We start from the raw sequence: 27,775 nt of genomic DNA on the forward strand, positions 1-27,775 counted from the left end.
CGCCGGTGTTCCCGCAGCAGCCGCGGAGGGCCCGGGAGCAGCGGGGCCGCCGCTGTCCCCGGCAGTGACGGGGCCGGGCCCGCGGGGAGCGCCGGGGCCGCGGCCGGGCCGGAGCCATCGCGCCATGGGGGCCTCGCACGGCAAAAAGGTAACAGGGCACCGGGGCGGCTCTGCTCGGGCTGGGATGGGCTGGGATGGGGTGGAGAAGGCACCCCCGGCTCACGTGGGGCTCCATCCGCCCCGTGCGTGCCGCTGGCAGCCCGGGATTAAGGGACGGACCCGCTCCCACTCGTCAGGGCCGGATTAAGTAATTCCAGCTAATGGGCTCAACCCCGGGGTCTGCCGGGGCTTTCGGGACAGCCAGGAGGGGATCAGAGCATGGCAAGCGTGGCTTTAGGGCGGACAAAGTTTGGTTCTCTGAGGAGAAGTGTCAGATTTGTTCTGAATGCCTCCAGCAGCCTCTGGGATGTCTCCTGAGATGCAGGGCACAGCAAGCCCTGAGTGTTTCTTGGCCTGGGAAGAATTGGTGCCAGCTCCTTCCCAGGGCAGGGAGGGGCTGGGCCGGGTCCCACAGCACCAATGTGTATCCCAAATCCCCAGGGGAGAGAGGTCAAACAGCTCCAAACTGAAACAGATTTATGGAGTCAGAGCCCTGCAGAGTGGCTGGAGATGGTCCTGGTCCCACAGCACCAACCGCGTATCCCTGTACTCCAAATCCCCTGGGGAGGGAGGTCAAACAGCTCCAAATGGAAACAGTTTTATGGAGGCAGAGCCCTGCAGAGTGCCTGGAGATGGCTGTGCTGAGGATGTTGCATGTCGTTTTGCTTCCATGGCTGATGACACCAGTGCCTAGAGATGCATCATCCCCGCTCAGTTGCAATGCCCTGTCTGGAATAAGACTTCCATAGCTCATCTTCGAGCTCTAAGAGAAACATATTTATGCACCACACTAGGTAATAACTTCACTGGAATGGGAACAGCAGTGACCCTTTGCCCCAGCAGGGACCCTTCACACTCAGCTGAGCATGACTGTGGTTTTCAGAGGTACAGGCACAAAGTACTTTTCAGAATTTTGCCAACTTGCTGGACTTTCTTCCAAAACCAAAGCTAGATACCCTTGCAGGGCAAGTATGTGAAAAAGCAGCCCAGTGGCCAGTGAGACCAACACCCAGAAGGAAAATCAGAGCTGAAGTGGGACTAGTAAACATTTATCTGTTTTTCTGGGCTCTGGCAAGTGCCAGGTGCAGGAGGTGCTGCTCCCAGCCAGCCCCTGGCTGCTCCAGCTCCCATCCCAGGCACCGAGGCCAGGCTGGCTCTGGCACACACAGGAGCCCTGGCTGTTCCCATGGCTCAGGACCACCACACACCCAGGAGGAGCCATGCTCTGCCCACAGCTAATCCCCAGCCCCTGCTCACGTGGCCCTGACCTTCAGGCCCCAGCACATTTGCAGAGGCATTACTGGAAGCAGGGAATAAGCTGGTTAGGTCAGGCTTGGCTCAGTGCCACCCAGCTAAGCCCCGCTGCATACAAAGCAGCCCCTGCCTGCCTCCTGACCACCAGACCAGACTGCTTTTGGACAGCTTTCCCCACTGTTCCCTCTCTCTGAAACACCAGGATCCCACCACAGCCCGGCACTGAATGGTCTGGCTTTGAAATGCTGCCGGGAGCTCGGGCTCTGCAGCTTCCTGGCAGCTCCTAAAAGCTGAGGCAGTTTTACTTTCATGGGTACCAAAAGGTCAGAGATGTCTCTCCCATTTCAGCCTCCCAAATGTTGCCTGGCTTGACAAAAGCCTGTGCCACTGCCCAGCTGGCACCAAGCAGGGATGTCTGACTGGCAGCTCCTGCTCCTCTACCCTTGGGCTGATGCTGATGGGAGATGAAACCAAGACAACTCTTTCTGCTGCCTTTCCAGGGTGGGTGTGAACAGCAGGATCCAGCTCTCCTGAAGAGCAGGATGAGCCCAGGTGCCAGGAAAGCTCCCCTTCCCCCAGCCCTTGCAGAACCAGGGCTCAGGGAGTTGAGGCACAGCTCAGGGCTCAGGGAGCTGCCAGGGCTGAGCCCATCTGTCAGCAGCAGCAGCCCAGAAGGACTCACAAGGAGCACAGAGCAGGGCTCAGCCCCCTGGCCAGCACAGCCTGCATTAGCAGTCTCAGCTGCACCTCTTTCAGGCTTAGTCCAGAGCAGCACTCCAAGGGGATTACAGTAGTGGATTGTGGAGTGCAAGGCAATCCCCAGCTCCACAACAAAGGGACCGGAAAGGCTGCCAGCATGAATCCAGGGACATTTTTCCTTTAAAAGGCTGCATCTAGTCCCAAAAACCCTTGTTCTCTTATCACCAGTGTTCTGTGGGCCCAAGCCAACAGCAGGGCTCCAGCAAGACACAGATTTTGCTGGGCTGCCCTTCTCTTGAAGGGAAGGCAAGGACTTTGCCACAGGCTGGTTCGTGCATGCTGCAGAGCTGGTGCTGATTGTGTGATGAGCTGGTGATGGTTCCCTGCTGATTCCTCTGCTCTGCAGGGCTTCTGCCCCACTGGTGAAGCTGACATCCCTCTAACCTCAGCAAACATACTTCAAATAATCTGCTAGCACAGCCTCACCAGCAGCAGATCCCCAGGGTGCCAGGGCAGATGCTCCAGACCCTGTGGCAGAGGAGGAGGTTGTTCCCAGGCACCTGCACCTCTCCACTTCTTTTCTCCACATTTTCTCAAGGCAGAGTTTGCATAGTGGCTGTTTCCCCAGGGAAAGTTCTCTGTCCCCAAATTCCCAAGAGTGTCAGTTTACACTAATGTCAGATGAGCCTGGATTAGCCCTGCTGCTGAGCAGGGAGCTTTGCTCTGTGGCTGGTTAGAACAACAAGAGGCAGCACGCCAGTGCCAGGGAGAGAGGCTCTGCTTGTTCAGGCAAACCACAGCACCTGGCTGCCCATGCTGAAAACAGGGCTTTGAGAACACCCTTTAAAACTCCTCCATCTGAGCAGGACAGGACAAGCACTTCTGGGAGCTGCTGGTGGGATTTCCCCACAACCATGATTCACCCCACTAGTGAGGGATCCCCACAGTGTGGCCAGAGAAGTGTTTTAGCCTGTGCCACAGAAGGACAAAGAGATCTAAAACAGACAGCACCTTGTGACCCCCCAAGAAGTCCCATGGTCCAGCAGCCCCTCTCAGTTGGGAGGAAATATTTCTCCAAGGCAGTGAGCTAGGACACCTGTGCTCCATCACACTGCACAGAGCAGCAGGCACAGGGGGATTTTCCTGGCTCTCCCTGACAAGTATTTCAGAAGGCTGGTAACCAGTGTCCCTGCCAGCTCTTTGAAAACGTCCCTGTGCCTGGGCAGCACAAGATCCCTCCGAGGGACCAACCCTGCCTGCTGTGACACTGCAGCCCTGGCTGTCCCCCCCTCACCCAGGGCTCCAGGGCTGTTCCCCATCAGCAAGAGGGACTGCAGGTGCCAAGGCCCCTGAGCAGAGCAAATCCCACTGACAGCCACAGAATGCCAAAGGCTGTTTGGTGGCACTGGCCCCAGGAGCAACCCAAAAACCAGACGGCAACCAGGAACCACAATGTGTCGGTGTCCTTGAGCATTGAGCTTCCTGGGGAGAAGGGTTTGCATGTGCTGCCTGCAACAAGCCTTGCTATGGGGGCAGAGATGAGAGGCACAGCAGTGAAGTCCCAAAGTGCCTCAGGAGTGGGGACATTAGTGATAAAAAATCCATTTCTGGGCAAAAATAACACACACCCAGAAAATAATGGCTCTGCACCATGAGACAGCAAACATCTCTAAGTCCTGTCATCTGTCTGACACAGCACAGTCCAGAGTGGGAGAGCTGGGCCAGGGCTAGGCCCAAAACCTCCACAGAAGCCCTCTAAAGTGACTTTATCCTGCCTCTTGCCTTCATTTTCTTCAACCCTTTAAGGTCCCACAGGTGGTGACACATGGGGACTCTAAGTAGGGACACTGCTCTGGGTTTTTGTACCTTTTGCAGTGAATAACATGCTGTAGCACCCAGCTCTCAGAGGCCAAACTCATTACTCAAACAGTGGGGCTGCTCCAGCTCCTAGAATGAGACCACAGCTTGATTTCTTACTTCTCCATCCCAAGCATGCAGACAGCACCAGCAAACCAGCTCCAACACCTAACATCACCCATTCCCTGCCTCCAAACAGGCTGGCATTCTGGTGCTGAGAGAGCTCAAATGGGCTCAGTGAGACAGGGAGCTCACTTGGACACAGCTAGCCCAGGCTGAAACTCTGCCTTCAAGCAGCACTAGGGTTTGATCCATGGGTGGGGGTGCTGGGCAGGACACAGAGGAGTGTGCTGCCAGCCCCTCCATGGCAAGGCCAGAGTTATCCAACACTGGCTAATGCTGCTGCAGCACTGGGGCTGCACGGGAGTCATGGAGAGGGCTCAGACTGAAGGGAGGTGCACGATGTGCTCACGGGGAGACCAAGAGCAGCAATGCATGGGAAATGCTGCAGCTGGCTCTGGGATGGCTCAGCAGTCCTCAAATAAAAAATGGATTAAAGTAATTAAAGGCTTCACTGGTTCACTCTGCTCCTGGGGGGTTAAGTGGCATCTGCTGCCTCCTCCTGAACCCTGCATTAACAGGGATGCTTCATGTCTTCCTCCTCTGCCTCCTCCATTTGCAGCCCACGGTGGCATCTGCAGCCTGGCAGGTGGCCTCTCATCCCAGACAGCAGCCAAACCTCCTCCCTTTTGGCCCCTTCCCCTGGGCTCTCCTCCCCACAGGACCCAGCTGGCACTGCAGGCGTCAGACCCCACTCTGCTTTGACCAGCACTGCCTGGGGCTGCTGGGGCATTTCTGCCCTTGCTTTTCACAAATTCCATTTTTCCAAGGTAAGGACCAATTGAAGTGACCCTGGGCAGGTAAAGAGCCCAACAAGGGGGTGTCATAAGAGCACATTTCTGATGGCAGCCTTATCCTTGGCCCCTCACATATGGTCCCTAGTTGAGAAATGGAGTGATGATGCCACTGCAGCCTGGCAGGTCTAGGACAGCATGACACTGTGCCAGAAATAAACACTCTCCCTATTAATCATGTGGCATAAGCCTCACTTTTTGCAAAACAACATTCTTCAAGGCATTTTAGAGTGTCTTAATGGTCTCTCTGCAGCATGACAACAATTCACTCCAAAGCTGTTGGATCCCTTTTGTGCCAGTGACTGATGTTCTTCCTGTGCAATCAGCAGCACCCCCAGAAATAGTGGAGCAGTCCTTCAAATCAGCAGTGGTATCACATCTCCAGTACAGGGCAGGAATAAGCTCCTGAGACACATCAAAAATGGTTCATCCATTGCAGCAACAACTTTTAACCACTGCTGACAGCACTGAGGTGGGCAATACAGGAATTTCCAGCAGTGAACAGGGCTACAATTTGGCTTTGTCCTGGTATGCAGAGGTGGTGTGTGCTCTGCACTTTGCAAGGGACCAGATTTAAAAAGCACTGAACTGAAGTGAGGATGTCCTTGGGGACCAAGGCAGAACAGCTGGTCCATCGGTGTGTGCTCTGCCCTGCTTTGTGCCAAGAGCCTCTTGGTGCCCTTCTCAGTGGGATGTCAGCCTTCACAGTCAGCTCCAGTGCTGACAAATGAGCCTTGTGCAGGGGCTGCTGTGGGGCTGAGCCCTGCCACTGATTGCTCTCATTAATCTGCAGGAAATTTTCTGCTGAGCTCTGGTGTGTCACATTCCACCTCCCCAGCCGTGTGCTGGGAGCAGGGTTAGCTCAGCCATGGTGGGAAGTTCCAGCAGGCTCCCTGCCCCAGGGCTGGCAGCTCCAGCAAGCCTCCCTCCCCATGCTGCTGCCTCCCTGCTTTAGTTGTTTGGGGTTTTTTTCCCTTTTTTGTTGACAATCAGAGAGATGTGACTCGATTTGCCAGCTTTCACACCACAGGAGGGCTGTGCTTGCCTTCTGGGGCCACAGGGATTTGGGAGGGAGAATGACATTGGTGAAAAAGGCAGGCAGGGGTCAGCACAGCACTCATCTGTGTCAAATTGTGTGTTCTTTATTAATAAAATAACACCAAGCACTATCTGAAGCATTTACAATTTTCTACTCCACTAGGCAGCAAAGTGGCCACCTGGCTGCTGCTCCCAGTCACTGGCATAGGAGCTGAGGAGTGTCAGCCTCAGCCTGATCCCCTTCTGCAAGCCCAAATTTACAAATTCCTGTGGTCAAAATATCCTTGAGGCTGCTGGCTGCTCTCGTGAGAGTGGCCACATGCATCTGCCCTCAGCTCACGTCAACCCAAGAAAAGCTGCAGACTTGTAGAGGTCAAAAGACCAGTAATGAAATCTTACACCAATAACTTGATATTTCTTAGAGTCCTTTGCAATATGATAGTGAAATCAGCTATGGTTGTGGCCAGGGACCAGGAGTAACACAAGCCCAGCTTGGTTTGAAAAGCCAGCTCCCTCTGGGCAGGTGTGCATGGAGGGCTGGACACGGGCACAGGACAGGGATGGGGCTGGGCTGAGGCATGGACTGGATGCTGTGGTGGCTTCCAGGCCCCTGCCATGACAAGGGCAGTGCTGTGGCAGCAGATTTTATAGCTGCTGGCCCAGGAATGATGGGATGTGCCTGGACACCGACTCCTGGGAGCTGCCCCTCCCAACTGCAGAACCTGCCAAAGCAGCAGTGTCCCACAATGAGCTGGGAGCACAGGAATGTGCACAGTCAAGCTCCCTGCCAAGGAGGAACCCTCCCAAACCCGGCACTGCTCTGCCTCTGCAAGAGACAGGAACCTGCAGTTTCTCACAATAATCCTGAGAGCAGCTTCACCCTGACCACCACCAGCAAGGCACAACCAGTCTGCAAGCTCCAGGGTGTCACACTGCCTTTCCTAGCTCTCGAGAAATTTTGGCAATTCATCCAAACTGCAGCACTTCCTTTGGCCTTCAGGGAATTAGCAGCAGTGTGAGGCATTGGGCTGTGCTGCTGATTTTCACAGTGTCATCCCAGCAAACACGAGCCCCAGCTTGCTGAATCAAACCAGCCTCAGCACCTCACATGGCAGGACTTTGCAGCAAAACAATGGAGCTGACAGATTTTTGTGCACTGACATCACAGATGGGAAAAAGTCTTACTAATCCTCTAAAGTTCCTTCCAGTGGATGACTTCATTGATGTCTCTGGATCAGTCCCAGCTGCTGCAAATGAGCAGAGATAGACCAAAATTCAGCAATAGCACAGGAGATTTGGGCAAGATCAGCTCAGATGGCATCTCAGAGTCCAGGGGCATATGAAAACATACAAGATGTTTTCATACAGAGCACCGAAAACAGCAAAAGGTATTTGGGGCTAATCAAAAGTAATGGTAGAGAACAGTTTAGTTAACCTCTAAGTCACAGGTTTTGTGGCTTCATCACAAACAGAAATGCTGGTTTCGGTCTCCCAGGCATCAATGAACCTTGTTCCAGGTCATGACAACTCCTTTCAAAGTCTCTGGCTTCAGCAATAAGACTATATTAATCAATGGATGTGGTCATTAATTGCACACCGATGTCAGGAGCTGTCACAGCACCTTAGGGACAAAGTACCTTTCTCTGAGTCCATCTACTCCTAAATAGCTTGAGCAACATCTAACCCTGTTAATGGTGTCTCTCTCACAAACCAGACCTGTGGGTTGTGACCTGAAGTCACATCAGCCCAAGTGACATTTTGCCCACTTTTATTCGTCTTTATCACCCTGATCAGATTGCAGCCATTTCTTACCTAATTCATTAGCTCAGACTTTGGCTATAGTGCAATACAAATGCTCTGATACTGCCTCTTAATGGCAGCTGTATTGATCTGAACCTGCCTGAAGCCATTCTCATCACCCTCTCCATGGCTGGCACTCTGACCATGCTGACGGCTCTTTTCCCTCCTTTGTCAGAGCACAGAGTCCAAAATTACTGTCAGCTCTGCTACAAGTAAACACCACAGCACCCACACGTGGGACAAATAGCACTGATTAATGGTTTATTCAAATTGGCTGGCTTTAAGGTCCAGTAGGAGCATTGCAGTCCCCTAGTGGGGAGCCAGGGAGGAGGGCTGGGGTTAGAGCTGGTGGTTCAAAGCAGCCCATGCCTGTGATATTGCCTCCAGAGATTTACAGCTCTGCTGTGCATCCAAGTCAAGGCCAGGAACAGTCCTGCCAGGACACAGAAGTGCCCAGGATGTTTGGGAAACACAGAGTAGTGCATATAAAGCATGGAACTACTTACTATTTATACCTTGTGTTGTTGCTTTGTGGGATTTAACCCACTTAATCAGCAGGCTAATTCCAGCTGAAACAGTGGCTGTCCTCACTGACATGGTCAGAGCAGGATGGGGATCCCAGGCAGGAGGAGCTGCCTGCAGGTCCCTTCAGCAATGTCTCCAGGACTGTTCTGCTCAGCTGCAGAGGGGCACAGTGTTACTGACACTAGATTTTATTACTGCTTCTCACTCCTGGCAAGATGCAGTCACACTGCACACAGAAGTGGTTTTCACACAGAAATACAAGGGTTTGGGAAATAGCAGGCATTTTCTGCCCACTTACTGCAACACAAACTCCCCATCTGAGCCCTCACTGTGACAAATTAAAGCCTCTGACTGTAACACCTGTCCCTCAGCTGGCTGGGGACTTGGTGCCATACCCTGCTTTGCCCCATAGGGAGCAGGCAAAAGTCTCCATCACCTGGGCAATCATTAACTGCCCTGGGGAGCTGGGGAGGTGCAAGGAGAAGCTGTCCTGCTCAGCAAATACACTAATGGCTCAAGTGGAGATTAGCAGGAGTGTGTTACCAACCAGCCTGTGCCAAGAGGTGACAGGGTACCCAGCATGGCCTGACCAGCCTACACATCCCCTGCCTTTGGCTTTGCACCACCAAGGTCACCAGCACAGTGCAACCAGCATGACTTGTGAGGCTGTACTGGCATTGCACAGAGTTTGTGCTGGGAGCTGGTGCCACAGGGTGGGAGGGCAGGCTGGGCTGCACAGCCAGTCCCTAGCACCACCAGCAGCACCTCAGCCCAAATCAAGCATTAACTCAGCAGAGAAAATGTTTAACCAGCCTCCAGGGCCTCCCTGCAGCAGGAGGTGAAATGCTGTCTGCCTCTGAGTCCAGCCTGGGTGACTTGAGCAGAGCAAAGTTTTGTCTGCACATTGGGAGCCTGATGGCAGTGATGTTGCCATCCCAACCCTGCTGAGAGGGCTGAGAGTGGAGATTTAATAAAATCCAGGCAGAGCTTTTGCTCTCTCACAGCTGCAGCCAGGCTCCTCAGCAGGCACACACTGTCACTGTCACTGCACTCCTATCAGTGGGCAGCACTGCACATCCAGGCAGGGCCAGGGTTACTGTTGGGAACTGGCGTGACACATCTGGGGTTTTTTAATACACAGGAGACATGTCCACACCAGAAAGCTCCTGGTGCCACAGCAATTGGTTTAAGAGATGATAGCCAGCAGCCAACATCACTAACACAGTAACTCAGCAGCTAGAAGTCCATCTAATGAACAGCCCTGGTAACAAGAACCTGGCTGTGGGCTCCTCCAGAACCATTTTCCTGTTTCCAGTATTTATTAATAACCATACAGCCACCCACCAGTGATACTCCAGGTGCAGCATTATTTTCTCTTTACATGCACACTGAACAAGAAAACCATGTTATTCCTCCAGCATCCCAAGTCCCAAGGGATGAGCCCTCTGTGCCACACATGTCAAAGAGTTGTTCCAGAGCTATCCCAGAGCCATGCCAGAACTGCCTGGGTGTGCCAGCTGCTGACTCAGGGACACCATGGGCTCGCTCCTCTGGGGTGATGCCCCCAAAGATTCCCTCCCCAAACCCCTGCAGCATTCCCAGCCACACGGGGCCATCCCATGTACAGGAGATGGGTGATGCTGGAATGAGCTCCCTGTGTCACCTTCTCCTAGGACATGGAGCCACTTCCTAAGACACACAGGGCAGCCGGTGAATGATGCAACTCATTGTCTGCAGGAGCCACTCCAGATAAATCTCAGCCAGCAATCAACCACCCCCACAAAGTAACCTTCATGGAGCTGCAGGGGCAGCACAAAGGCTTTTTGTTCATCTCAAAGGCACAGGAGCACAGGGGGAGTTCTTACTAATTTAGATAGCAAAGAGAACTGTTCTGCAGGGAGCTCCCAGGAAAAGAGCTTTGCCATGAAAAGTCCCTTGGCTCAGGAGAGGAGCCCAGATGTGCAAGCTGGTCAGGCACCAGGGTGCATCAGAAATATATCCAGAAAATTTAGCTGGCCTTTTTCTGATTTTACTCAGTTAAAAGCAGATGTTGATGGATCACAGCCGTTTTCCACTCCCACATCCACCAGCCATAACCACACTTCCTTGGGAGCTCAAAACAGGCTTAGATCAATGCTCTTTTCCCCCTTTGACACATCTCCAGTGAACTCACAGACCTGAAACTTGTTCAAAGTGACCCAGGGGGAAAAGCACAGATGTGTATCCATTTCCTTTTCCATTCAAATTGAGCCAAATGGTATTTTTGGAGTGTGCAATGAGCAGCCAGGCCACAGGACAATGCATGATGTGAGGGGAGTCTGTTGTGCCATGAAGATCTCGTGGGGCACAGATGGGCTGTGAGATCACAGCTTGAACAGAAAAACTGCACAACCTCTCCACTTAAAGGCCTCTCCTTTGTCACAGCCTTGGTTTAGGTGCAAAAGCTGTGTGGGGTCTTTCCAAACCCTGCCTGTGAGTAATCCACAGCTGGACAGGTCAGACAGACTGCACTCACAAGCACACAGGCACACCACACACACTGGAGTAAGGACCAGCCTGCCTCTCCTCTCCTGCATCTGAGGCCCCATGTCATTTAAACTGAACAGCTCCTGGTCAGGAGGTTAAAAATAATAGTGATTTTCTTTTTTAGTCTCTGGTAGCAAAGGACTGGCAACTTCTCCTATGTTTCATTTCCTGTGATAGAGCAATACATGTACAGTCTTTTCTCATTTCTCTCTTGTCTTTTCTTCCAGAAAGAATATTCCCTTCAGTCCAAGGGCCCAGGTGGAAGCAAGAAGCCAGGGAGTGGCAGTTCAGGTGAGTGCCAGCAGCCCATGCTGACCCTCAGCTTTGGAGGCAAACTGGGAGGGGCTGGGGCTTCGGCTCACCCCTGGTGCTGCTGAGCCCTTGGCTGGGATGGGGGAAATGTTGGGATGTGGAGAGGTGCAAACTGTGGAAAGGTGCCAGTGAAAGAGCACCCCTGTGTTGGTGAGAACCTGGCTTCTTCCTCCAGTCCTTCACAGGGCCAGGAGTGTCTGGGCAGGACATGGCCTGGACAATACACCCTCGGGTGCCACAGAGTGTGAAGGTCACTGGGCACCCCAGTGGTTCCCCCAGCCTTCCCTATGCCCTTCCTCTGTGCGGAAATGGTTTTGCTTCATCCCTGACCCTCCTGGGCCTGGGACACTAAAACCCTTTGAAGAGCCAAAAGGAGTCGCTGGAGTGGTTTAACCCCTTCGTCTCCCCCACCTTTGCAGCCTTTGGTTTCCCAAGCTGTGTCAATTCAGGGGCAGCCACCATGGCACCTTCCAGCCATGGTAATGATGGAGACAAGAAGCCCAGCTCAGGCAGGGGCTGCCTCTAACAGCATGGGACATAGGGCAGCTGCTGTGGCATCACAGGAGCTCTGATGCCACCAGGACGCCGTGGCCCCGTGTAGGAGCTGCTTGTCCCTCTCTCAGCCCTTTCCCCGGGGCCGTGCAGCGCTTGGTGGATGGCAGGGTGTTGCAACATGCCAGGGAATAATCACGATAGCTGGAGCGGTTGCCCTGGTGCCGGCTTGGCTGTTGCAGTGGTTGCTAAAGAGAGTGGGCGTGCGGCTTCCTCTGGGGCGATCTGATTTCTCCAGGAGCGTGGTTAAGGCACGCTGAGGAGAATTGGTCCTCGGTGGAGCAGGGACACGAGCAGGGACACGACCTCTCCTCCAGCAGCAGCGGCTGTGCCGAGCAGCAGCTCGGTGCCCGGGCACGCACAGAGCTCTTTGCTCTGGGGAGGGAAAGGATCAGCGCCTCCACCTGCGCTGGCAAAGCACCTTCGCACAGCGAGGAGCCGAGGGGAGAAGTTCTCAGGGCGGCACCGAGGAGCGAGCTAGGCCGGCGGCTGCTGCCAGCCGAGCTCGGGAGGTCCCGGAGGGTGGCAGGAGCAGCAGGGAGGGACCAGCTGCCACCTCCACGTCACCTTGTGTCCCTGCTGCCAGCGCACGGGCCCGGCAGGAGCCGGGCACTGCCTTGGAGCGGCCAAAAGCACACGGGTGACTGCCGGGGCAGCAGCAGCAGCAGCAGCAGCAGCTCCATGTCGTGGGGCACAGGGCAGCACCTGCCCCCCGGGCTGCCCCGGGCATCTCTGCGCAAATCAGGTAAGGGCCGGGCCCCGGGGATCCCCGCTTCTCCTGCACTCCCTTCTATGGGGACGGGCTGCTTCACCCCCTGGGATTGCTCTGCACTGCGTACACAGCTGACTTGGGACCCGGCTTTAATTTTATTGGCCATATCATGCTACTTTAACACTTCTGTAGCTGTTTGAGAAGCTGCCCTTCTGTTTCTGCCTTTCCATATCTCACAAGAAGTTCCCTTAGAATACCCATCCTGCAATTCAGACCTTCCTGGAAAAGGCACTGGGCTGGAGAGGGGACTAACGCAATCCCTACAAATCAACATGGGAGGATATTTTCTCTATTTAACAAAATACCTTTGAACTAACTTGAAGCATTCATTACTGATTGATGTGCATCTCTGTCATTGGCAGGCAAATGTGCAGAGCAAATATTTGGTGAGATATTAAAACTAAGTTTATCATTGTCAAGGGGGACTGCTAAGCATCTGCCACTGTCAAACAAAACTAAACCAGTGTTCCACACGCTGCTTGTAAAAGGCATGGGACAATCTTGTTGATTGCTAACAGAGTACGATCCCAGCCTTGCTATCTTTGCTTATCACAGTCCAAGGTAATTACAGGAAATAATTAACCAGCACACCCAGTCCTGCCTGCCAGCAGAGAGGCTCTTGCTGCTGCCTGACAATAACAAGCATTTCCAACTGGTAACTTCTACATGCCAGAATGCTGGGCAAGCCTCAGACCTGGTGGGATTTCTCTCTTCTAAACCCATGTGCATGAATGCAAAGTTCAGCAGATGACCATGGTGACATTCAGAGTCCTTTACCTTTGGGGTGATGGCCGGTGACAATGTGTGACCAATCTGTGCTCCCTTAGGCAGGTGCAGAGCTGGTGCAAATGGGGACCCAGCCCTGGGGGCTGGGGCTGCGGTGCTGGCAGGGGCTCAGCAAGGGCAAGCAGGACTGGGGACAAACTGGAGAGACTGGGGATAAACTGGCTGCACCAGTGAGAGAACACTGGCTGTACTGGAGGGGAGCGCTGGCTGTACAGGTGAGCAGCCCCATCCCCAGCATGTGCTCAGCAGAGACACAGAGGTAGGAGCAGTGGTGACACGTGGCAGCAGTGCTGGGAGCTGCAGGGATGTGTCCCCCAGCCCTGTTTTACATTTCCATCAGGGTTTTCTCTCCTTTTCTGACCTTGTGACCCCGTGGGGTTTATTTCTGACCGTCAAGGCTGAGTGGAGACAAGGGGACCTGGGGTGTGAGCGCCTGCTGCCCCGAGGCAGCCACTTGATAGCTGGGAACTGCTTCCCACAGCAGCCACATCGAGTTACACTCACCCTATTGCATTATAAATACCAGAATTAGCCTTGCTTAATTATTTAAAACTATAGATTAAAAGCAGACAAAAGCTCTTTGACTCCTTCCCAGAACACACCTATCATTTATCAGAGGCACGGTCGCCTGGTGACAAGCTCAGGGGAGCGTGCCAGCTCCATTGGTATGAGGAGCTCTGGCACAGCTGGAGCCAGAGGAGAGGAAAATCACAGTGAGGGTGGGAGCTGCTGCCATCACACCCAGGGAGGGTAATGTTTAACATCTGCCAATCTTTGGGCTCACATTATTACTATTATTATCATTATTATTATTAGTATCATTATTAATATCACCATCCTCCATCTCCAGGGCAGTAAGCCACAGCAGTCATTAGGCTGCTGTGAATTACAGGTATTTTGTTCCAGGTTGTTGTAACAGCAGCACACGGATTACTGGGGTGATAAAGGCACATTTTGTGGGTATCCAGGCACTGTGAGCCTCCCCATCAAGCTGCCCCCACATCCAGGTACCTCCCTCTGCCCTGAATCCACCAACCATGCAAAAGGGGCTTCCTAAACAAGTGCCCAACTTTGAGGCCAAACCTCCTGTCCCCCGGCAGATGATCCTCTACAATGCAGGTGCACATCTGAAAGCTGCTGACATCAGACAAAGCTTTGGGGCTTTCAGAAACCGACATGGAATTCTTTCCCATTCTGCCAACCCCACCTATTCTGTATTTTTAAAATTCAGCTAATTAATGTTAGAAAAATCATGCAAATTAGCAAGTGCCATCAATGAAGAATCCAAAACCAATGACAAACTTTCAGCTTCATTCTTTGTAGGACTTAACATATAGCATGACCTCTTCTGCCATTACTCTCTCACAAGAAAAGCTGTAGAGGCAAACTCCAGCTGCACTTCAGACACTGGAAATGCATTGACAGAAAGTTCATACTCTAAAATGAAAAAAAAAAAGTTAAGTTTTGGTTAACAGAGAAGCATACAAGAGTTTAAAAGTAACAGAGGCTGGTTTAAAGATCCCACACACCTCCACCTGCACATGCAAACTCTTGTGGGAAGTGAGGGCAGGCCCTGCTCCTCTGAGCCTTCCCAAGAGGGGTGAGGGACAGCTCTCTCACCCTGAGGAAAAGAGGGTTCCCAGGGACTGGGTGCTGTTCGGGTCTGAGGCTCAGAAAAGGGATGGTTTCCCCCCCATCTGCAGTTAAAAGTGTCAGAAACCTGCATTAGCCCCCAGGCTCAGGCTACTTGTGTAAATAGCTTTAAACTCGCTCTGCTGGCCCACACTGCTGTGTTGGTTTTGCAGCTGCCTGGCTTGCAGGACGTGTATGACCAGCTGCTGTCAGCAGCCCTTCATTAATTTCTTGGTTCTTTAAAAAAGACTCATCCATAAATAAATCCTGGGCATCCAGAAAACCAGAGGTTTTTCCCTGTAACCACAGTTGTAAGTGATCATTTCTGCTCAGGAAGTGGTCTCTTGGATCAGGGGTTTTACAAACCCAGATCCAGGGCTCTGACCCTGGACATCCTGAGGTTTTTGCCCAGCTTTGTCCCTTCTACCAAGTGACAGGGTCTCACAAGGTTACAGCAGCAATGTCCCCTGAGTGCAGATCCCATTCCCAGAATAATGCCTTCTCACTGTTTTTACATGGGTGGCATTACACAAAGGCCCATTATCTGCCCAGAAATGGATGCCAATCCAATATTTTTAACAAAAGCAGTTTGGTAATCATCTGGCCCTATTGGAAAAACTCTTCTGAGATGCTCTAGTTCAGTTCTCAGATGACACAGACAGCAGAAATAAAACACTGTGAACCACATTTGCTTTCTAGATTCCAGCTGAAGTTGAACACTGACCTGTGCTGCAGAAGGCAGCACTGACAGCTTTGCAGTTTAAGGATGCAGGTGGCATGGGAAAGGGCTGAGGGATGGGCAGGGGAAAAACGAGATGTCACAGGGGGCAGGATGTCAGGAGACCTTGGCAAAACACAAGTCAGGCATTTAACATAGAAACCTGCAAAAAGCAGCTGCTGTCCTGTACAGGTGCAGGTTGACAGGTGCTGGGCAGGACCCCAGATCTCCACTCTGCAGCTTTCTAAATCCAACAGCTATGGATTAACTCCACTTCCAACCTGTTTCGTTTTTCCCTTGTAAAGAACAGCTGTAGCCATGCAGGCAGCCTAAGCAGAGCTGCATCCCTCAGGTTACCTGCCCTTTCCAGGACTGTTAATCCCTCTAACATTCCTGGGGATTATTTCCATCCCACAGGAAGGTGGCACAGGCTGCCAGCAGCAGTGCACAGCCCTGACACAGAGAGGCTCACACAGCAATCCACCACCAGGAGACAAATTGCTTAATCCTAAATAAATGCTCTGTGAAGGGCATCTCCTCCTTGTGAGGGAAAACCAAAAAGCAGCAGCAGCCAAAGGAAGCATAGCCCAGCTCCAGCTGTGGCCAAACCCTCATGTCCAGTGCCTGTCCTTGGGCATGAGCCAGTCCTCTCCCTCCTCCTCTTCTCCAGGAGCAGGCTAAAACCTTGCTCCTTGTTCTGGGGGGCTGCACTAAAACCACTTAGCACCTCAAGCAGCACACCCTGTTTTACACTCCTAGTAGAGCATATTTAATGTAAATTTGCAGCATTCATGCTTTCAAAAGTATTTACTGCTGCACCAAAGCTGCCTGATATCCTGTTTCCCAGAAAGATTGTGGCTGAGCATAGTCAGAAGTGGAAAAATTTTGTCCCAGGATTGCAGAGTGATGATTTTGTTGCACCTCTCCCAGGAACTGGGGGATTTATAAGTGCTTCCAGGTGGTCCGAGCAGGAATTTGGGCTTTTCTTTAGGTCAGAACAGAACAAGATATTAAAATGTCACTTTTCTCCTCCAGTCAGTCCCACACCCTGGGGCAGGAGGGTGTCTGCTCCCTGGGGCACCTCAAAGATGCTGAAAATTCCCTGTGTGGTCTCCTGAAAAACTAATAGAGACTGGAGGCTCGTTTCACACTATGGTTGAGAGAGGAGATAACTCCATGTGTGATGGCCAAGTACCTGCCAGGGGCCCTGGCATCCTCATCCTGGCAGTCTTGCTTTTTTCTAAAGAAAAGCAGCTGGAAACACATATTCCCTAGAAAGCTTTGAGCTTCTAGAAATGAGGAAAGGGAAAATACCTAAAAATAAGCAAAGACCTGAGTTTTTGAAGCAAACAGAGTTACTTTTTATAAACAACACTCCAAAGCAGACCTATTTAAAAGGTCACATTGTCTTCCTTAGACAGCAGGGGGTATTAACATCCACGTGTGGTTTTTTGTTTGTATCTTGCAAAGAACAAAATAAAAATGTCCAACACTTTTTGCTGATTTATGATGCTGGCCACGAGGTGCCAGGGCAGAGCCTTGTTCATTGATCTGCAGCTGAATCATGCAAAAACAGACATCCTGCTGTAAATCCACTGCAGAGACCTGGCTTGATTTACACCTCCAGCACCATAAATAATGACAAAAAGCAGCCTGATAGCACTCTGTCTGTGTTACATGGACATGCATTACCTCAGGTCTCAGAGATGATAGATCTACTCCCTGACAAACATTTTGCACTGGCTCCTATTTGCCAACCTGCAAAGAAAGGATGCCCCATCCTTACCCTCAGCATGGCCCCAAGCTGTGCTCCAGACATGCCAGTATTTTTATATTCTCATTTTTCTGCTCAGTGTAAATGAAGACATTCCTTGAATTGTTCAGGCTGAGGGCTTCTGAAGGTTTAAATTCTTGTAGAGAGGTTCAAGGCTCCTTCCAGTCCCAGTCAGGGCTTTGACTTTGTCCCCAGGGCAGCAGTACAGACACCCACGGGAAGCCAAACCCTCGAGGTGGGTTTCTGCACACTCCTAGGTACATTTAGTGCCATGAAAACCAAGCACAGAGGTACCTGCTGTGTCCTGGCCCCCACAGTTTATTGAGGCAAACTGCAGTCCTCATGAGGACTTTCACATGCTGGTTCAACAGAACCAGCCCAGAAAAAGCTTCCATCAGTTCCTCCCACTCCTTCCTTCCCAGTTTTTCTCTTAATTTGTACTAGTTTAAGGGGAAAGTTCCCTATCTGCCTTCAGGAAATAGGTTGATAAATTGCTCTTTCAGTCATGCAGTGTTAGATTACTGCAATCTGGAAATAACCACATTAGCCCATCCAAAACCTCCAGGCTCACCACAGTGCTCCCACAAAATGCTGCATAAGACAGAAGGGGGGCCCTTCCCTGATGATCCTGGGTGTCTGGGGAAACACCACAAGACTGAAGGACTGGATGACACCATTCCATGTGTATGCATTGCTAGGTGCTGGACCTGTGTGGATGTGGGGAAAGAAAATCTGCTCAAGCAAATCTCCAAGGATCTGGGTCTGGGGGTAGGGAAGAAGGGACTCCTAGTCCTGAGTTGCAAAAGGAAAACCATACATCATGGAGGCAGAGGAAAACAGTATTTAATAAATAGCAGTGCTGCACCAGTGCCCCAAGAGCTAGCACAGCTTAGCAACAGGACCCAAGAGCTAATTGGTCCAGAGGAAAATACCAAAGCCACTTGAGTTTCAGCCATTTACACACTCAGGTGGGTCCTTCAGGCTTGGTTGGCTGCATAATCCTTCCATGCTCGCTACTCACAGCATTGTCCCATAGCAGAGCACATCAAGTGGATTTGAGATAGAAAATCCAGGAGGGACATGTCCCAACCCTTCTCCTGACAGGCATCAGGACTTGGTACCAACACACAAGCAACTGTGGGCATCTGTGTCACTGGAGGCAGCTCTGGACTACACAGCAACAGCAGGAAAGGGCAGTGGAATGACAAGGTGACATTGAGCCCAGTCTATTAGCACAGCTTCCAAAACCTGTGTTTCCATTAAAAACACCTGGCATTTTATTGAAGTTACTCCATGGAGACACATTTTTGTTTGGAAAATGAAGACATAGCTTTGCCATTTGAAATAGGAGGTTAACCACTTCATTCATGCCAAAACAAACCTTTGTTTTTGTACCTTCTTTCCTTCCTTGTCTTTTGTCTGCCTCTTCTGTGGAGAAAGGAAAAAAAAAAAAGAGAAATACAAGAAAAAAATGAAGCCATTTTACCCCAGTGAAAATCTGATATATTTTCTCATTGTTCCAAACCTGGCTTTCATCTAACAAAAATTAGCCATGAAATTGCACTGCCTTAACCCTTCTTCAGTCCCTGCATCTCTCTGGAAGGCAAAGCTGAGCTCCCAGTTTCAGCCTGGGGAGTCCAGCCCTGCAAGGGTTTGAGTCAGCCTGGCACTTGCCACCAAACATCAAAGCACACCACCTTCCCTTCTGCCAGCAGTGATGTGTGATCCTAGAGAAAATAATGTGATACAAAAAATCACTGGTTGCAGCTTCCAAGCACCCTCTAAATATTCACCGAACTATTCACCCCAATTACACTCCTGTAATGGGCTCTGATTTGTTTGCCTTTGTTCCCAAAGCAGTAGGGCACTGGCCACGTTAACATTCAATGAGAAGTTGTTTGATATTGAATCTTTTCTTCAGCAGTATTATTCCTTACACAATTTTGTTTGATTGCAATCCACTTCACATTTTTAAGTACTTACTGACTGTGAAAGAATGGCCTAGCCTGCTTTCTCTTGGCTTTTTTTATTGATTTCTCTTTTAAAAAGGTTTTGTTCCTTTTATACATGAGATTGAAATAAAAGAAAGAGGCAACATTACTGAACAACTGTTTTTCTTCCAGCTCCATCAACCCATATAACTTCACAGTAGGCCTCAAAAAATGCTGTAATAATGAGACACTTAAATACATGAAGCTGCCTACACCCTTTTCCTGGGACTTTTTTGGGTTTTGCTGGTAAACTTCCAAATTGTTCAAATGAATAGTCAGGAATAAATTGCTCTTTCTGAGCACCTGATTAGACCATACACTGAGTAATTGGAGGCAGACCTACTGTGCTTCTCATTTAAAGACACAGCCCACCACATGCAGTTTGTCTTACAACTTGTGCTTTGCACTCACTCTGTGTAGGAGTTTTTTGTAAAGAGAAAATGTAAAGGAATTGGAAAACACCAGCAGTGAGCATGCCCTGTGATTTGCCTGAAATCCAAGCTGCCATTCCTTCCAAAACAGTGGGCTCTTGTTCTTACATCCAGAACATACAAATTATTGCAGCATGATCACAGGCTGCATGGGCGAAAGATGCTTTTCTTGGCACTGGACTCAATCCTGATTAATAGGTCAGCAGGTTATCAGTAAAATCTTTCCTTGACAAGAGGTTTCAGATACAGCAGGACTTCTTCAGAAGCCCCTTAAATCCCACAGCATCCCCTTGTGCTATGGGACCAACAACCCCATCCAGAACGCCCAAAGCAGCAGCTCAACACAGTCTACACCCATGGCTGCTTCCAGTTTTACTTAGATCTATCTTGCATTAATTAATCCTTGGCACTAAATTCTTGCAACCACTGAAGTGAGTGGCTGGCAAGTAATTTAAGTGATTTAATTAATATGAGTCTCATCAACGACTCGAAGGGAGTATTTTTTAAAACCTCTAAAAATCCCACACCAGCACATGGAAGCACATGCACTGTGACACTGACATGGTGTCAAGCAGCCAGGACAAACAGCAGCTCCTCTCCTCTGTCTTTCCTGGGGTTCTCACACCAAGCAGGGTGAGACTTCTCATGCAAACACCTCATTTTTTCTTCCAGCATCGATGTACACGGAAATACAGCGGGAGCGACCAGATGGTGGGAATATCCTGACTCACCCAGACTACATAGATGGAAACCCAGACCTCATCAAACCTAAAAAGCTCCTAAATCCTGTAAAAGCCTCGAAGAGCCATCAAGAGCTGCACAGGGAGCTGCTGATGAACCACAAAAGGTAAGGGGAGGTTGCAGCCTGCCACTGGAGCAGCCCAAGAGGTGCTGAGCTGTCAGAGGAGCTGAGGCACAGGAGCCAGTGACAGAGTGCAAGCTGGAACAGCAGGATAAATCCCCTCACTTGCAAACACAGTGTCTTCTCCTCTTTGGCTGCATCCTTTCCTCTTTTCCCTGATGTGACCATTTATTTTACAAAAATAGAACAAAAAGCCCACACTCTGCCATCCTGAAGCATTGGCTGGCACTTTTTAGAGTCACAAGCACTGGAAGATGCAGGGCATCCCTGCAGCCCCTTTTTGGTGTCCCTTGGAGGTTTTCTGGTTTTTCTGTCTCTGTCACTGATCTGCCAAGTCCCCAGCAATGCACAGCATTCCTGTGCACTTGAAGGTCAATCCAAAGGCAGGAAGAGGTGCAGGCTGGATGCAGCCACTGAAAGCTGAGGTAGCAGCAGAGTGAGATCATCTGCACAAGGCTACTCAGCAACTCCCTAAATATCAAATGGGGAAAGACAGGCTAGAATTCCTATTCCTGACTTCCTACCCCTTCACCCCAATTTAACTCTTTGGGGGTACAGATACAACATCAGGAAAACCATTCCAATGATCAAGAACCTACAACTACATCATTCCATTGTGGCAACTGTCTGAACGTCAGTGCAACAAAATCATATTTGGCTCAGAGGCTTTTAAGCACAACAAAAAGTCTGCTGGCTTTTTATTGACATTTTCTGAACACCCTGAAATACCTTGACACAATAGCTCTTTGGCTGCCTAATTAAAAGGAGCACAGCCTCTGTTCTAAAGGACTGCAGCCATCACAAGAAGCAGACACGGATATTAATTCAGTGAACAATCAAGCCTGCCAGCAGGGTGCATTAATCAATACTGGCACTGGCTGGGCTTGGGTTTGATTTGATTTTCCCAGAATCAGAAGAATTACAGGGACCTTTCTCAGATGTCACTATACCAGCCAGATATTTTTAAAAGTCTCTGGCTTGAGAGTGACCATCTCCTCCCTAGTGATACTGCCCAGTTTAAAGGGTCACCTACCAGCACTGTCTGACCTCACAGAGCATTGTTCCAGTCTAACCATGATGGAACGGAAGCATCAGAGAGGAATGGCAGTGAGGGAGGTGCAGACCCTGCAGCACCAGATCACAGTGGCAAACACAAAGTGTTTGCTCTTTGTGTTCCAGCTCTGTGCCTGCCACGGTGTCACAGCCACATGTGGCACCTGTACTGGCAGGAGGCAGCTCCAGCACAGGCATCCTGCACCACCTACTCATGTGGCCCCTCTCAAGCATCAGTTTAAACCTGTTCTGGCTCTGACCTCCCATGTATTTTTCAGCAAATACGTGAAACAAACCTTACTGCAAAAAGTAGTCCATTGTTGCTGGTTTCTTGTCACTCTCAAATCTACCAGTTTTGCTTCCTGGTAAATATTACCATTGAGGGAGAGAGGGGAGAAGGGGAGAGAGAAGGAATTATGACCTGCTCCTGTTTCTGCTTTGGTTGGTTTTTCCCCCTCAAGCAGCAGGGAGAAGCAACTGAAATCAGCAGCTTGTGTAACAAAATCCTTATCTTACTCAACACCTCTGGGCACTAACACAGGCTGATTAAATCAAAGAATAGTAACAAATCTACAAGCAACATTACAAGCTGTGTCTCCAGCAAGCCAAAGCAGGTTTTCCTTCTCAAGCCTTGGGAAAAGCAATTTTGCAGCATCCAAATTGTTCCTGCTTCAAAAAGCATGATGAAAGCTCTGGGGCCAAGGCTATGGCTGCCTTCACTGATGTTGCTGTGAACTTTGTCCTGTCATTAAGCAAAAAAAAAGAAATTACAATAGGAAGTATCATTAAAAGTGGTACTGGAAGGATGCAAGCACTGAGCCCCAGCCATGCAGTGACAGTGCAGAGGTTTGCTGCACCTGGAGAGGGTGGTTCCTCTCTCCTGCCAGTTCAGCCTCTCATGATGTGAGGTACCACCTCAGCACCCGCTATCCTGCCAAGAAATCCACAGCCCACGGGGTTTGATGCCTCTACTTTCAAACAGCCTTGGCCAAAACCAGCCAACCTTCTGGTGCTGAGGAGGAGCTTTACATGAACAGCACTCCCAGCCCAGGGCACCCTGGGCAAGCCCTTAGCACAGGCATGGGGAGGTGCCCTCCTCTCTCAACACAGACCTGCACCCACAGGGAAACCAAACAACCCATAACTGCTTCAGGTATGGCAATATCCAAAGTGTGAGATTTCTGAAATTTGTTCGGGGAACACCTTCTATCTCTTTGCCACACATTTATGCCCTGCCTGCATGGCCCTGCTGTGTCTCCTTTCCCGTGATCCCCCCCCTCACAGAACAGGGGCTCACCTGAGATGCATCAGGTGGCCAAAGGGGAGTCAGGCACTGTGCCATCAGCAAATCCTCTGGCTTCCAGAAGGAAAGGACAGTTCATTCTGGCCTCTTGATCCTCAGCTATCCATGTCAGCAGGGGGATCGTCGGCCCTCAGCTCCGAAGCAAAGCTTCAGATGAAGCAAAGCTTCCGAGCTTCAGATGGGAAGCGCGGGGAGGAAGGAGCCGCCAGGACAATTACTGCAGCCCAATGACTACCCCTGCTGGTGGGAAAAGAATCGTCATTATTGCACATGTTCTCAGCGCCGCTGAATCTTCACGCTAAAACCACTAACAGCAGGAGCCTGTGGAAGGTTCCTTTTCCACACCCAACACAGAAAGCTCTGGTACCCCCGTGCAATGGGATCAGACGAACTTCCAGCACCAAACGTGCCATACACGAACAGCAACATGTGCCCACCCCAAGCAGGCAGCCCAAGGCACCATCAAATGCCCTCAAAACTTATGGATGGATTTGTGGGTCAAGGCTGGTTCATGGATCTCCCATGGATCTCATGGAACACAGGTCTCCCGTGTTTCCACTTAGGGCCAAGACAAGTTTTGGGGTGCCAGGCTGGCAGTGGTTACTCCCCAGGTGTAGATGCTCTGGCTCTCATTTATCTGCTTTTTATCCACAGAGGTTTGGGTGTGGACAGCAAGCCAGAGCTGCAGCGAGTGCTCGAGCACCGCCGGCGAGACCTGCTCATCAAGCAGAAGAAAGAAGAGGAAGAGGCAAAGAAATTGCAGTCTCCTTTTGAAAAAGAGCTATTAAAGAGGCACCAGAGGCTGGATCAGGTAGAACTGAGCTCTCAGCCATCCTTGGCTTAACCCAACCACCTGACACAAGGCACAGGGGAGGTGGGTGGGCTGAGGCTCAACCCAAGCTATAGCACTGCTACCCCTCCATACAATGTACATCTTCCACTGCTGCCCAACACAGCTGCAGCACTCCCATCCCCACAATGGGATCTACCACTTCACCCAGGACCCCACTGCACACCACTCACCCTGGGTCTCCTCTGGATCCCACACAATGTCCATGGGTTTTTTCCCCAGTTCAAAGCACCCTAAACTGCATGGGGAATAATAAACTGCTTTGGGCAATAATAACTGGACCCAGCAATAATGAAACCTTGTGTTTTAATGTAGTTGATGTCCTTTTGTCTTTTCATGTGCACAAAGAATTCTTTCTTACAGCTGGAGAAGGAGCAGGAGAAGCAGGAAGACCATGCACCAGAATTCATTAAAGTCAAGGAAAACCTGAGAAGAACATCAACGGTGACAGGGGGCGAGAAAGCAGCATAGCTTCTGCCAAAACCCAAAGGGATCCTGCCAAGGCCAACACCCCCACTGAAATCTCTGTACATGGTGGACATTCCCAGCCACAACATTGGGGCTTCTTGCAGTTATTAACACTTGCTCCAGTAGAAGGCACAGAAAAGGTTTTCCCAGACCAGAGGGAATCACTGTGGGAAAAGTGCAGTATTCACCAAAGTACTCACACAAGTGGATGCAGAGAGAATGGTTATTTCCCCCCCAGACTGTGGGTGCACACTAACCACCAGCTAACTCTTGGTTAACTCTAGAGTCACAGTGAATATTTCAAACAGGGAAGTCCATGTAGGAACAGTTTGGGGGACTCCTGCTTCTCTGTGGAGGCAGATTTGCCAGGCACAAGGGGACAAGAGGGCAGCTGCAGCTCTGGAAAGCCTCCTAGAAACCTGGTAACTAAAAGGGACAATCTGTGTATTACTGAGAACAGCCCAAGTGACCATAGTGGCTTCCCCAAGGGTCACTGGCTTTGCACCAGTGTGCCAGTCAAGCTGTGTGTCTCAGCAAGCACACCTGTACCATCAGAAATACCAACCTCTGTGTGCCCTAACCAGAGCAGCACAGGCAGGTGCAGCTGTACTTCACAAGCACCTTTAGACACCATTTCAGCCATTTCAAAGTGGCTTTTTAGGCAGTTCCATGATGAGGCAGAAAATACATTGGGCTGTTCCATCAACTCCCCAGGTGGAAGGCAAATGCTCTGTGCAGAAAGCAAACACTGAGTGTTCCCAGCACAGGTGTCCATGGAAGTGTGCAGTGACCAGACAGCAGATCCCTGTGGATGCAGACAGACAGACAGACAGACAAACAGCTTCTTGCCCCTGCACTTCTGAGCTTCATCCTCTCTCCCAGCAGCTGAGCATGTGCTACCATAGGGACCCACCAGAAATGCCCTGTGATGGAGAGGGGGTGATGTGGTCACGTCCCACGGGTGCCAGGCTTCCTGTTAACCACCCTGTGGTACCTGTGGGCACCAGGGGGTACAGGGCATGTAGGTCCTGATGCAGAACCACTTGTCAGTGCTTCTCATCCCCTTTTCCTGAGGTCAGAGCTGCCTCATTGCAGTTGCCACTTTGCAAAGTTTCTTCTTGCTGCTGGTGTAGCCAGGCTGAGGTGGATGGTGCATCTGCACCATGTTTGGACAGAGCCTGTCACACTTACAGGGCACCTGTGCCCTGGGATATCCACACCTAGAGCTAGAAATGTGTTTTCAGGAATATCTCAGCTTCTTGCTTCTCACACCAACCCTGATACAAAGCCTGAACAGCAAAACTCACCGACTGCCTTTGGACACTGGCTCCTGAACAGCCTCAGCAGAACTCGTCAGCTGGGCAGGTAATACCTGGGTAATCAACATTTATCATCCACATCCTCAGTGGATCTCTATGTAACTTAAGGGAAACTGGGCATTTATACATATTTATAAAAAAGTTACTAACCCATTCTCTAGTCTCCTGGTGCAGTGGGATGCTTCATTTCAGAGGGCTGCTGCTTGACCTGGCAGCTTGAGTAAAACATCTGAGCCACATCACGTGTCAAGAGCAGTGACACAGCTATGGAGCTTCTGTGACAGACTGGCCTGTAAAAGCCCTTAACTCAGCCTCAATCCTTGAGCATCCCATCCCATGGCACTGACTCTGCTGTAGTTTTTAAAGCCCTTGCTCACATGCTTGTTCTAAACATGATTTTATTTCAGAAATCCATATTGCATATTGTCACTATGGGTCAAACAAAATTTGAAAGGATCTATTAACAGCCTTTCCAACTGTGAAGCTTTTTATACAGGTTATGATTAAAACCATAAGAAAGAAGCAGCATCCAGTATTTTTTCACAGGGAAAAAAAAGCCAAATTTCTCCGAGGACAAAAAACTGTTGCTAAGGATGCTTGTATATAGCTGTAAACAGTGCTGCATGATACTCCATAGGTAACATCAGTGTAAGTAACTAGCCAGAATTACTGTGCTGAGGTTTTGTGAGAAGTTATGGCACAGATTAAGTAACCTTGATCAAAGAGCTCCAAAAAATTCAGCAAATTAATTTGTAATTTTGCCACGGATGGAAATGCACTCCAGGAGAGGCAATCTGTCGCTCCATATGCCCCAGTGAAATCCATGGTATCAGCTCTCCCTGCCTGGGACAGGGGCATTTATGCAAGTCCTTGGGTGGGAGCCATCCAGTAAGGTCAGCAGTGAAGAGGCAGAAAGGATTTTGCTGCTCTTCTAAAGTATTCAAATATTACCTGGAGGGGAAAAATAAATCAAAGTGTCTCCCTTTGTCCACCAAGCACAGAGAGGGGCTGCACACAACACAGTCATTGTGGCTGGGGGTGTCTGGGTCATTTCCAGCAGAGGTCCCAAAGGGTGAGGGAGGGCTGGGTGACACTGTCCTAACTCAGGCTGGGCTAGCAGAGTCACAAGAAATCCTCCCAGCAGTGGGGAGACAGCAGAAAGCCCCGACCCAGCTGCCCACCAGGACCCCACAGGCTGTGAGCTGGGACACAGCAGCAGGGACAGCCAGCACAGGCAGTGCCTGGGGCACACAGCAGGGCAGGCAGAGCTTCAGCCCTGACCAGAGCTCCAGGCACATGGGAAATGATCCTTTCACTGCTGAAGTACTGGCTTAAACATCACAGCATTTTCCAGCACAGCTCTGCTCACCCCTCTGAACTGATAACCCCCAGCTGGGCTCAGACACAGAGCCTGTACAGCTTTCCCCAATGCTCTTGAGCTTCATGGAACAGCAGTGAGGAGACGGCACCCTAAAAAATCAGTGTAGGTATCACCAGGAAGATTTTGGGCTATCTTTGTGTCTCTATTTCTTTTGCATTAATTTTTTTCCCTATGCTTCTAAAGCATGTTCCTGAATAAAACCGGTGTATCCAGAAGGTACAGATTATCAGAGTATTGACGGAAGACAGTTTTTTGCACTGTGTATGTTGGTTATGTGGTATATAGTCTGTATTCTGTGTTGGTGTTTATAAATTTATATTAAACTATATGTGATACACCTCTGCTGAATTAACTCACTGTTTAATGTGGACACTTCTGAAGAAATAAACTAAATGATGATTGTATATTTTGCTCTTTTCCACAAGGAACTGAAAAAGCTCCAAGGATACAAACAGACAACAGCCAAATAAACTAAATGAACATAAAAAACAGTGAAGTCTGACACCAATTCCTTTATTAATGTTGTGTTAACTCACTCATCACTGAGCTCTTTGCATCATCTGCACCCAACACTGCATCCACTGCTTATTCCCAGACACCATCTCAATTTGATGAAAGTATAAGGACACACAAATTGTGAATCGGGCTTTGTGCACTGAAATTCCAGTTTGATTTCTAACTGACTGTGGATGCGCACCTGCCTGGCAGGGTAAAATCCACACAAAGCCAAGGAAACACATCCTTGGATTTAATTTAAAAACACATTTTTGAACTGACAAGTAATCCTCACACTAGTGAG

The 27,775-nt window shown here is 50.2% G+C and overlaps 1 protein-coding gene across 4 annotated transcripts; it reads left to right on the plus strand.

The window, feature by feature from the left end:
* FAM107A (family with sequence similarity 107 member A) lies at positions 1–27,467 on the plus strand. Of its 4 annotated transcripts, none has more exons than XM_059480415.1 (5): positions 1–148; positions 11,000–11,063; positions 20,413–20,587; positions 23,613–23,769; positions 24,157–27,467. In XM_059480415.1, exons 1-5 carry the CDS (start codon positions 125–127, stop codon positions 24,277–24,279), a joined length of 543 nt encoding a protein of 180 aa, XP_059336398.1. In that variant the 5' UTR covers positions 1–124; the 3' UTR covers positions 24,280–27,467. The 4 variants fall into 4 exon arrangements, with proteins under 4 accessions (XP_059336398.1, XP_059336399.1, XP_059336400.1 ...); XM_059480416.1 differs by having other exon boundaries at positions 24,172–27,467; XM_059480417.1 differs by lacking the exons at positions 1–148; positions 11,000–11,063 and adding an exon at positions 12,186–12,381.
* Positions 27,468–27,775: the final 308 nt, after the last annotated feature.

The sequence above is a fragment of the Ammospiza nelsoni genome, chromosome 11, assembly GCF_027579445.1.
Source record: "Ammospiza nelsoni isolate bAmmNel1 chromosome 11, bAmmNel1.pri, whole genome shotgun sequence".
Lineage (NCBI taxonomy): Eukaryota > Metazoa > Chordata > Aves > Passeriformes > Passerellidae > Ammospiza > Ammospiza nelsoni.

Coding starts and splice junctions, on each gene's coding strand:
- FAM107A (XM_059480415.1), top strand. CDS start 125: ATGGGGGCCTCGCACGGCAAAAAG. Junction 11,064..20,412: donor GCCAGGGAGTGGCAGTTCAG/GTGAGTGCCAGC, acceptor TTTTTCTTCCAG/CATCGATGTACACGGAAATA. Junction 23,770..24,156: donor GGCACCAGAGGCTGGATCAG/GTAGAACTGAGC, acceptor ATGTGCACAAAG/AATTCTTTCTTACAGCTGGA.